At 43.7% G+C, this 12,419-nt stretch overlaps 1 protein-coding gene across 4 annotated transcripts in view; it reads right to left on the bottom strand.

Moving 5' to 3' along the window:
- Window positions 1-8,659: 8,659 nt before the first annotated feature.
- Window positions 8,660-12,419, bottom strand: part of LOC121582289 (inhibitory synaptic factor 1) — a 49,970-nt gene continuing 46,210 nt past the window's right edge. For all 4 annotated transcript variants that reach the window (XM_045205210.1, XM_045205211.1, XM_041897998.2 and 1 more), the window contains one exon: window positions 8,660-9,998. In XM_045205210.1, the coding sequence (XP_045061145.1) occupies window positions 9,147-9,998 (852 nt within the window). In that variant the 3' untranslated portion in view covers window positions 8,660-9,146. The remainder of the gene's footprint in view (window positions 9,999-12,419) is intronic.

The raw sequence follows: 12,419 nt of genomic DNA on the forward strand, positions 1-12,419 counted from the left end.
TAAGTGTCTATTGCGCGTAAAACAATTATTGATCTAATCACTCCGTGTTGCTTGGCATCTAGTGAGGTTGACCTCTCACTGCCTCTCTCTGTGCAGGTGGTAAATCCTAGCTGGAGACATGGGAGATCAGTCAGTCAGCCTCCAGATTTACACCTGACATGCTTTTAAACCCACTGGCCTAACACTGAGGGTGGCAGAGGGCTTGATGCCAAACACCAGGCCTACCCAGACCCACAGAGCAATTTAACTTTATAGGTTTTATAGGTGCATCAGGCTCAGGCTGAGGCTGATGCCGGGGCGCCGCACTGAGCGACGACACAAGCAAAAGAAAGCATTGATTGACCAATTCACTAGAACACACTTTTGAAAGGGTGCCAAAACGCCATAACTTACAGCTGCTCTCTGAATGCCTTTCCTTAAGGTGACATTCAGGGTAAAGCACTATAGTACAGTGCTGGGAGTGGAGACCATGTTGATCATATTAAAATCAGGGGCATTTTATAGTGTATTTTATGATACTATTAGCATTTCACTACAACCCTGTACTAGACGGGTATATGGGTGTATCAGTATTGTCTGGCTGCAGACTCAGAATAGGTCGATGCCTCTGAGTGTTCAAATGTCACCGGTGCTCAGTGGCTAATTATGAAAGAAACTTAGGAGACATTATTTATTTGTTTATTCGTCCCGTTCTATTGAAGCAAGATGACTTAATGAAATCCCACAGCTATTAATCTTTAGACATACCTCTGAGCGACTTTGTCAGCAAGCCACCCAGAGAGTGCGAGCCGGAACCTGACATTTGACTAATTGCTCTCATTTGAGAATAATCACTGCTCTGATGTATTGGCGATGCACAGCAGCAACAACACAACACACAGGAACCCCTGTCAGGCTGGTGACCTGCTTCACTCCCTGAATCCAGGAGAAATGTCTAAAACCACCAAATTACACCAATAAAGAACTGCATTAATTAGATAGGAAAATAGCAGAAGAGGTGAATAGAATGGAAGGGGGCCCTGATGGTGGCCCCCCTGGTTGGCAGTAATTATTGCAATCACTGGTTATTTCAGGGAGATTCTCATTGGAGCCCAGCCTTGTCTCTGTGTGTATCAATGAAGAGCGAGGCTAATCCATACAACAATCATTAATCTCCCTGTAACATCTGCTAGTGTAGAATACTCAGCTATACCATCAACCTTCTTTCTATCTCATCCTCTCCTCTCCTGTCCTTGGCCCCCTGTCGATCACTTTATGTTTGATGAAGACCTCAACGATGGCCTCTAGAGCTGGAATGGAGGACACATTAAAATGTGAGGAGGCAGTAAAGTGAATGATGTACTATAGAGAGGGACAGACAGGGGTGTACAGGAAAACATTTGAAGTAAGAGATGGGGAAAGCCCTCTCCTTCGAGGTGAACATAAGGTCCACTAGGGGAGTGCATTGTACATAGCATCTGTCTTCATCATCATTTAACTCTTGTTTGCTGGTCTTACTAAACTGTCAGCAACGCTCTGCCCTCCTGGCCTTTACCTGTAAATGCCATGAAAATGCTGACAGTCTGCCAAAGCAGAGCTCCCAGGAAAGAACTGCTGCCTGCGTCGTCTTAGAATTCTACAGTGCTTTGTCAGAATTAGAGTTGCCTACCTGCACTTACTATAGCTGCTGCTGCACTTAGCTGGTCTGGGCATTTATATTCTGAAGTCATCTATTCCCATGGGCCTATTGAAAATTAATTTAGTAGTGGTTTTCTGTTAGTGAAATTGACTGTGTATTTAGGTCATCCAGGTTCCACTCTTTCTCATTCAGGCCTAATACAGGAAGTTACTGGCACACATTACTAGACCACCATATAGTTGTTTGAGTGTCATCCATTTCTCATCCATCTCCTCTGTTATTTAAAGTCAAGGACGTTCCATGGGGACTGTGTGTCTGTTCTTTGTTGCAGTTGTACTGTTTTTTCATGATGTCATCATGCAACTGTTGCCTGGCTGCTGAATATAACATTATGCCTGATTTTTTAGCAATTTCATGCAATATATAACTTATATGCATCTGTATGGCTGGATAATTTGAGCAGGTACTGGGGGTTCATCAGTTGCAATCATCTTTCTCTCTCTACAGGAAATGGCTTCTGTAAATGACTCCCCACTTTTCTCTCTTACTTGCTTATTCTGAATCATAAATGCACTGCATGTGATTTTTTGGAATTGTCAGTCAGAGAAGGTCCCAGTAACTTTCAAACATGAAATAAATTATACCGGTTCAGTAAATATATTCATGACAATCAATTGATTACGTGCAGATGAACTATCCAGAAAGAAACTGAAGTCAGTGCCTAGTAGAAATAAAATGCATATTGTGATTGCTTTGAGTACTCAGTTGATTTTGGTACTCACTTTACTTGACACCTAGCACCATAACATGTTATGACACGGTCATAACCATGGCATAATATGGTCACAACACTGTCCTGACACATATATGTAAACCTATATTGCATTATTTTATGGCTGGTTATAACACCTACATAGTTCAGGTTCTGAGGTGTATTTTTTCAGTCCTTTGTTTTGTGGCTCTACTGCTCTACTGATGCAGTCCATCTGATTGAGTTCTGTTGGATGGGTTTTAGGCTTTGGGTCCAACATACTGTAGTGATGAGGCTGAGAAAAGCATGGTTGGGGCACATTGTTTTTTTAGAGCTCAGTCTCTCCACTCCCCGATGCCAACAATTTTTCTGCCATTCCACCACTGAGCTGAAATGACACAATTTAAATCTATCTGTGTAACAGTGTATTTACAGGACTTCTGGAGTGATGTCTTTGACAACAACATGTCAATATACTCTTCCGCTGGCCTGTGCCCATGTATATGTTAGTCGGTTGTATACAGTGAGGGAAAAAAGTATTTGATCCCCTGCTGATTTCGTACGTTTGCCCACTGACAAAGAAATTATCAGTCTATAATTTTAATGGTAGGTTTATTTGAACAGTGAGAGACAGAATAACAACAACAAAATCCAGAAAAACGCATGTCAAAAATTTTATAAATTGATTTGCATTTTAATGAGGAAAATAAGTATTTGACCCCCTCTCAATCAGAAAGATTTCTGGCTCCCAGGTGTCTTTTATACAGGTAACGAGCTGAGATTAGGAGCACACTCTTAAAAGGAGTGCTCCTAATCTCAGTTTGTTTTGTTACCTGTATAAAAGACACCTGTCCACAGAAGCAATCAATCAATCAATCAGATTCCAAACTCTCCACCATGGCTAAGACCAAAGAGCTCTCCAAGGATCTCAGGGACAAGATTGTAGACCTACCAAGGCTGGAATGGGCTACAAGACCATCGCCAAGCAGCTTGGTGAGAAGGTGACAACAGTTGGTGCGATTATTCGCAAATGGAAGAAACACAAAATAACTGTCGATCGCCCTCGGCCTGGGGCTCCATGCAAGATCTCACCTCGTGGAGTTGCAATGATCAAGAGAACGGTGAGGAATCAGCCCAGAACTACACGGGAGGATCTTGTCAATGTTCTCAAGGCAGCTGGGACCATAGTCACCAAGAAAACAATTGGTAACACACTACGCCGTGAAGGACTGAAATCCTGCAGCACCCGCAAGGTCCCCCTGCTCAAGAAAGCACATATACAGGGCCGTCTGAAGTTTGCCAATGAACATCTGAATGATTCAGAGGAGAACTGGGTGAAAGTGTTGTGGTCAGATGAGACCAAAATAGAGCTATTTGGCATCAACTCAACTCGCCGTGTTTGGAGGAGGAGGAATGCTGCCTATGACCCCAAGAACACCATCCCCGCCGTCAAACATGGAGGTGGGAACATTATGCTTTGGGGGTGTTTTTCTGCTAAGGGGACAGGACAACTTCACTGCATCAAAGGGACGATGGACGGGGCCATGTACCGTCAAATCTTGGGTGAGAACCTCCTTCCCTCAGCCAGGGCATTGAAAATGGGTCGTGGATGGGTATTCCAGCATGACAATGACCCAAAACACACGGCCAAGGTAACAAAGGAGTGGCTCAAGAAGAAGCACATTAAGGTCCTGGAGTGGCCTAGCCAGTCTCCAGACCTTAATCCCATAGAAAATCTGTGGAGGGAGCTGAAGATTCGAGTTGCCAAACGTCAGCCTCGAAACCTTAATGACTTGGAGAAGATCTGCAAAGAGGAGTGGAATAAAATCCCTCCTGAGATGTGTGCAAACCTGGTGGCCAACTACAAGAAACATCTGACCTCTGTGATTGCCAACAAGGGTTTTGCCACCAAGTAGTCATGTTTTGCAGAGGGGTCAAATACTTATTTCCCTCATTAAAATGCAAATAAATTTATAACATTTTTGACATTCGTTTTTTTCTGGATTTTGTTGTTGTTATTCTGTCTCTCAATGTTCAAATAAACCTACCATTTAAATTATAGACTGATCATTTCTTTGTCAGTGGGCAAACGTACAAAATCAGCAAGGGATCAAATACTTTTTTCCCTCACTGTATATATACTTTTTTTTATGGGCAGGGTTTTAATTATAGTGTGCCAATTTAGTAGAATTGTAATCTCCCCCCCCATCGCCACCACCACTACCACCACAGCCCCGCCACATGTCCTTCATCACCTGTGAAGGTCTAATCTTATCTGTGGCTGCTCCATGGCTGTTCATTAATCACTCAGAAAGCCTGTGGCCTTGTCCAGTTCCCCCTCCCCATATAGGCTCTGACTGGGCTGGTTGGAGGGAGCCCTCCATGTATGGATCCAGTGCCCCATTGTGGCTGTCAGATGCATGCCCACCTCCCCACCTCCTGGTTCCTCCCCTATATGGGCTCTCTGTATGCCAATCCTGTGCCCGTGGTTATCAATCCAAATGCCCTTCCTTGGTTCCATTTAATGCGCTACTGCAGCCCTTATCCGATCAGTATGTAGTATTTTCCAAGATATGGGCCTAGGGCACTTTATATTGGAAAATTACCTGCCACACGGGTAGCTGTCTGATAGGAAGAGAAGGTCTTAAGTTGAAAGCTTTCCCTCGTTCCAAACTCTTTCCAAGGCTTTTCTCCAAACTGTAGGCGATATCATACAACGATATATGAATTGGACATAGTTAAGGGGCTCTGAATTTGATGGCTGCTCGCTGACACATTGCAATGTCTTTGTTCTTGTTGGACCAACATTGCAGTCTCAATTATTCTCTTCTCACTGGTGAGGAGGGTAAACGTGAGTCGTGCGGTGACTGAGTGCCAAATTCAAAGATGTCACAAATTGGAATGGGTGGGCGGCAGAGGAGGATGGAGGATGGAGGGAAGAGGGAACAGAAATAGTTTGTTCTGGAAGCAGCAGGACATTTATGACACAGAGATTAAACAAATCGACCCTCAGTATCCCCAGCCGTTAGCCAATCTATAGTAATCAGTGTGACTGTATTGAGCGCTCCACTTCATGGACCCTTACCAATCAGCAAAGAAAACACAGATCTGTCATCCGTTTTCTTCAAGGGACCTTCAAAGAGAGAGAAAGTGTGTGTGTATGTGTGTGTGTGAGATATCTCTGTGTGTGTAATTTCACTAGGGTGGCAAGGTAGCCTAGCAGTTAGAGCATTGTTGGCCAGTAACCAAAAGGTCGCTATTTTGAATCCCTGAACTGACAAGGTGAAAAATCTCATGATATGCCCTTGAGCAAGGTACTTAACCCTAATTGCTCCAGGGTTACTGTTGATAATTGCTGGCTGTGACCCCACTTTTTGAGGGTGTGTCAGGGCGAGTTGGGATATGAAAAAAAAAGACATTTCCAATTCACACGTGTATAATACACACTTGTACATGTGAAATCAGACAAATATAAGCACCCACCAAATGAGTATTATTAAGATCTACAGTATCACATCCTATTCAGATTGTCTTAAAATGGTCAGGTCAAATATTTGCATAGTGAAACATAGAGTAGATTTATCTTACCCCAGTGTAACAGTGCTAATTTGTGAGCTTGTGGTGATCATTGAAACAGAAACAGTGCCCTCTGGGCAGTGATTAGAGCATTGATCAGGGTGCTGCCCGGCTCTAAGATTGATCTGCTGGTGACGTCAAATCAAGTCCTGTGACACGCGCACACACACACACACACACACACACACACACGCACAGTATCGCCATAATTCCTCACATTCATTAAACATCACCTCAGAACAACCTCACCTGCTTGTCCAGGAAGCATTGGCATCAGTGTGCTTACATTCTTTAACCTTCGGATGCCGCCGCAGTTTGTCCTAAAGAGGACCAGGGACGATGAGATGCCCTATTATAGATAAATAATGAGCCTACTGGCAAGAGAAACATTCCTAATGTTTTGTCCAAATATCTAGCATTCATCCTCAATGATAATGTATTCCGCTCCAGTGCCAAACAGCTATATACTTGCAGCCAGGGGTGATATCATCATGGATATGATTTATAAAAGACTAGAAGTTCAAATTCCCTCCATATAAATGAAATGTCCCGGGGCTGTATAGGCATTACAATAAGGGCTCAGTTTGTTTTGGTCTGATTGATGCTTTTTCTGTGTACCGCTCCAGCTTTGTTTGTTTATGCTAATGAGTGTGATGACCTGTTGGTGTTCCATCTAGCAGTGAAATGGCAGCCAATGCTGCGGGAGTCATCCATTGATCTCTGTTCAATGCATCTTTCTCATAGACAGACACAGACTGTTTCCTGGATTAACAGAGCAAGACGGAATGTGAAAGCGTGCCACAAGACAAGTGCGTCCCTGCTGCTTAGATAATTTATACATGATTCCATCCTCTCCATTTTCTCTCAGCATCACATTTGAAATGATCGTTGCACCGATTAAAGAGGCTAATTTCATTTCTCACTCATCACCAAGATGTCTGTGCCCGTTGCCAAGTGGGTTTCAAATGTATCCTGACCTCAAGGAGAGGATTCCCATAGGGAGAAACTGCTGTGTTTATACTGTATGCTGTGGCTATCACCTTCATTTAATGCAGTGCTTATCAGCTGATATCGGGTTTAGAGTAAAGACATAGGCCTACTATAAACTTATATTTTTCTCAGTCAAAACCCACAACCAAAATCACTGTACGTGTGTGAGCTTGGACAAAATACCTATGCATTCTTGCTGGACTCAGACTCTAACTGATAAATATTTCTGCATTGCATTATGCAAATGCTCATTTTTGACCTTACCTTGCAGTCACTCAAAGTATTCTCAGCTGATTCACCAAATACAGGGAGGGCACTTGTATGCCATATAATAATTATTTTAATTGACGTTTTGCCAGAGAGTGTATTATAATGGGTAACCATTTAAAATAGCATGATATTGTTTCCCTTATCTTTGATTATTACGCTGCATTACTCACAGTCTGTTAAGTGTGGCAAACTACAGTTCAACTTTCACTTGCTCACCAGCACAGCGCTGAGACTAGAGGCATGACCATGTTTCTCCTAGCAGGGGACCAGCCTAGATGCTGTGCTTCACCGAGCAAAATATTTGTTTTTGTCTCAGGCTATGCTTCCTTTACCCCAGCCTACAGATCAATAATCAGTCTTTCTTTAGTAGGAAAACATTATAGATGTGTTCATTATGTGTGTTTTAACAACATCCCTTTACAAAAAGATAGTGAGATGTAAAATATGTGATAAATACATGGAATGTGTAGCCAAGGATAGGCCTTGAAAGAGTCCAACCCAGAATATGTGCGTGTTCTCTTCTGTAGCGTAACCTGGGGCCCAGGGCAGTTGGGGGCCTATTGACAGTAATAGATCTGTATCTGAGAGGAAAGTTCTCTCTGGCCATCCTCAGAGACATGAGTCAGCACCTGGTGATTAGAGGGGAAATGATTGTGTTCCGAGGGTTGATTAACAACAATCTAGCAGCACATTTTCTTTGTGAGGTCAGCCCTTTACCCTCTCCTGCATTCTCCAATGCGTTCACTCTCCCCCCTCTCTTTCTTCCTCTCTCTCCCCCCTCTCTCTCTCTCCATCTCTCTCTTCCTCTATGTCTGCCACCCACACTTTTACGTCCTGGCGCACATTTCTTAAATGCCAATCTCTTTCTTGAAGGCTGTGTCTGTCCATGTCTGCCACTAATAGCAGAGGAAATAGATGGAGGTCTAACTGTGAGTTTTTGTTGTGGGCCCCCAGGAGCAGGGTCTGCCTGCTCAGCAGAGAGACCTCTCACAGCACTCTCTCCATCAGCCCTATTGATCAGCACTGCTATTGGCATAATCCCTGTGAATAAAATGCTGCTCTATTGAGTCCAAATCCCTACTGGGATTCAGAATGGAGAGACATAACCTTTTGCGTCTTGGCTTTGTGCACTTCTATTCAAGTCGTCACCCCTAACAACCTTGCAGAGAGGAACAGATAGATAAAGTGGAAATGTCACAATGTGGAGTTGGAGTACAGCCTTTCACAAAAATACCTGTTTTTCGCCTTACTTTCCCCAACTACAGTCTCAGCAGCAGACCAAGAGATAAATTATTGAAATGATTAATAAAATCAAGGGCAGGTCAAACTGTGTTTTTCTGGGCCTTGACTCACTAGTGATGACATCAAAGAGAGAAGAAGGCTTGACTTGTGCATCTAGATACACTCCCTGTTGTTACACCAGGAACCCCCTTGACATTTATAATCATTGGAAGATGAAAAAGACAATGTTTATACAGATTCTCAGTGTACAGAATGTGCAGTGTTTTTTAACCACATCTTAAAGAACAAGCATTATATCTTCTTATGATTTATACTGGTGTACGAGGAGGGAAATTACCTCTTCACACTTACTTTCCGATTTCAGAACAATTTCAACTTCCTAGAAAAAAGATTGCTTTAGTAATCTCAATAAGTGTTGCAAATGATTATAAATAGGGAATCCATTCGGTCCATTTCGTAACATTAGCAGGCTCTAGCCCTTTGGTCCTTCAACATCCCTTTTCTTTCTTTATCCTTTTATCTTTATTTCCCTGAGCCTCAAAATGACTTTAGGTAGTCGAGTCATTTCCCATATCATGTATTTATTTAGGAATTAATATGTATTTATTTATTTGTGTATTAATCTATGATCTATGTATTTAATATTAAATAGTACACAGTCCTTTTTCATTAGTTCTGTTGTTGTAAAGTTACTGTTTCTCAGTGGTCCTTTGTTTTCTGTTTTGCTGGAATATAGGGCAGTACAGTTTGGGTGCTTTTATCTGAAACAGTCTGTGTGCTACTGTTCCGTAGCAGTTTTTTCCGACAGCTTGCCGGATTGAGAAGACCCTTTCTGGGCAGCGTGTGAGTCCCCGCTGCCACGATCACTGGGAACGAGACATAAGAAGGGTCCAGACAGTTCTGGAGGACGGAGTGCTCTGAGGAGGAGAGCGGCGGTGTGGGCGAGCCGGCTTGACTAGGACTGGGCTCACTGTCGTCAGTGTCTGGGGTCGCACAGCCGCCCTTCTTCTCCTCTCCCTCTTCTTCATCCTCCTCGTCATCATCACAGCACAACGCGTGGTATAGGATCTTGTCACTGAAGCGGACCCTCTCTCTGGTGCCGGACGTGCGGGATGTCTTGTGGCTGTACGTGGAGCTGGAGGCCTCTTCGCTGGCACTGGACGAGTCTGGGGTGACTATGAGAGGTCCGTTAGGGATGGGCAGCCCCCCGTTCATTTGGGAGTAGGCTGAGGCGGTTGTGGGGGGCGGGGTTGGGGTCTGGGTCTGGGTGGGGATGCACCCACGCCCCGCCCCTGGCTCCAGCCCTGCATCCTCGGGCTGCTCCGTTGGCGCTGCTTTGTGGGCGGCGTTTGCTGCAGCGACTGAGGCCTCCAGATAGCTGCAGAACTCCCAGCTGTCTGAGAGCACGTCAGGGTTGAGGAAGTCCAGCCTGAAGGCCTCTCCCAGGCCCCTCTCGCTGCTGGACGTGCTGCTTGCTGTGGCCACCGTCCAGTCATCTGGCTCCAGGTCAAAGTCAAAGTCTGACGTCAGCTTGTCGATCTGACCCACCACCTAGAAGAGTAGAGAGAGTAGAGCAGATGTTTAGAAGATATGGTCTACATCATTATACATTATGTAGTTGACTTAATATGCTGTTAACTATACATGAACATGCTTTCCACTATGAAGACAAATACTTTACACACCACCTGTGATAGCAAAGAGGGAGGCGAGACGGGGTGAACAGATGATTTGAAGTTATAGACATGTTTTTAAACACTACTTTACAATAATGTGATGTTTTAATGTCCACTATGAAGACATACAGTGGGGTCTGAAATTATTGAAACCCTTGATAAAGATGAGCAAAAATGACTGTATAAAATCAATAACTCAAATACTGAGCTATATTGTATTGTTAAAACAATTGGGAAATTATATTATTTTATACTACTAGAAATGCTCAGAGAAAGAAATAAATCTCTAAAAGGTATGGACACCCCTGGTTTCAATACCTTTCGATACCTCACCTTGCGAGGATAACGGCACTGAGCCTTTTTCTAAAATGTTTTATGAGTTTGTGAACACATTGGGAGGGATCCTAGACCCTTCCTCCATACGGAATCCTTCCAGATCCTTGATATTCTTCGTCTGCACTTATGGACTACCCTCTTCAATTCAAACCACAGATTTGAGTCCGGAGACTGTCCGGAGACTGAGATGGCCATTGCAAAATTTTGATTTTGTGGCCAATTAACCAATTATTTAAGGATTTTGTTGTGTGCTTCGGGTTATTGTCTTGCTGGAAGATCCACGGCCAAGATACAGCCTCCTAGCACAGGCAACCAGATTTTTTGCTAAAATGTCCTGATGCCGTTGACCTTAACAATGGCCCCAGGAACAGTGGAAGCATAACATCAAAGATGCCCTGAACCTTAAGACACTGTCACTAGGTGGCTACCACCCGGTACTATACCCTGCACCTTAGAGACTGCTGCCCTATGTACGTAGAATCATTGAACACTGGTCACTTTAATAATGCTTACATACTGTTTTACCCACTGTATATGTATATACTGCATTCTAGTATTGGCTCATGCTGTATAACTACTGCTGTACACACCTTTTTGATTAATATACTGTCTATACTGTCTATACACACCATTCACATACAGTGGGGAGAACAAGTATTTGATACACTGCCGATTTTGTACGTTTGCCCACTGACAAAGAAATGATCAGTCTATAATTTTAATGGTAGGTTTATTTGAACAGTGAGAGACAGAATAACAACAAAACAATCCAGAAAAATGCATGTCAAAAATGTTATAAATTGATTTGCATTTTAATGAGGGAAATAAGTATTTGACTCCCTCTCAATCAGAAAGATTTCTGGCTCCCAGGTGTCTTTTATACAGGTAATGAGCTGAGATTAGGAGCACACTCTTAAAGGGAGTGCTCCAAATCTCAGCTTGTTACCTGTGTAAAAGACACCTGTCCACAGAAGCAATCAATCAATCAGATTCCAAACTCTCCACCATGGCCAAGACCAAAGAGCTCTCCAAGGATGTCAGGGACAAGATTGTAGACCTACACAAGGCTGGAATGGGCTACAAGACCATCGCCAAGCAGCTTGGTGAGAATGTGACAACAGTTGGTGCGATTATTTGCAAATGGAAGAAACACAAAAGACCTGTCAATCTTCCTCGGCCTGGGGCTCCATGCAAGATCTCACCTCGTGGAGTTGCAATGATCATGAGAACGGTGAGGAATCAGCCCAGAACTACACGGGAGGATCTTGTCAATGTTCTCAAGGCAGCTGGGACCATAGTCACCAAGAAAACAATTGGTAACACACTACGCCGTGAAGGACTGAAATCCTGCAGCGCCCGCAAGGTCCCCCTGCTCAAGAAAGCGCATATACAGGCCCGTCTGAAGTTTGCCAATGAACATCTGAATGATTCAGAGGAGAACTGGGTGAAAGTGTTGTGGTCAGATGAGACTAAAATCGAGCTCTTTGGCATCAACTCAACTCGCCGTGTTTGGAGGAGGAGGAATGCTGCCTATGACCCCAAGAACACCATTCCCACCGTCAAACATGGAGGTGGAAACATTATGCTTTGGGGGTGTTTTTCTGCCAAGGGGACAGGACAACTTCACCGCATCAAAGGGACGATGGACGGGGCCATGTACCATCAAATCTTGGGTGGGAACCTCCTTCCCTCAGCCAGTGCATTGAAAATGGGTCGTGGATGGGGATCAAATACTTTTTTTATGTACATATTTATTTACATCCGGACTCTTACATTGCTCATTTTGATATTGCTCATTCTGATGTCTTAATTTATTGTTCTGGGTTTGGCGTCAAAATAATAATGTATAATCAGGAAATAACCCCATACCTCCTAGAAAATATGATGGTGGATCTTTGATGTTATGGGGCTATTTGCTTCCACTGGTCCCAGGGCCCTTGTTAAGGTCAACAGCATCATT

The sequence above is a fragment of the Coregonus clupeaformis genome, chromosome 20 (genome assembly GCF_020615455.1).
Source record: "Coregonus clupeaformis isolate EN_2021a chromosome 20, ASM2061545v1, whole genome shotgun sequence".
Lineage (NCBI taxonomy): Eukaryota > Metazoa > Chordata > Actinopteri > Salmoniformes > Salmonidae > Coregonus > Coregonus clupeaformis.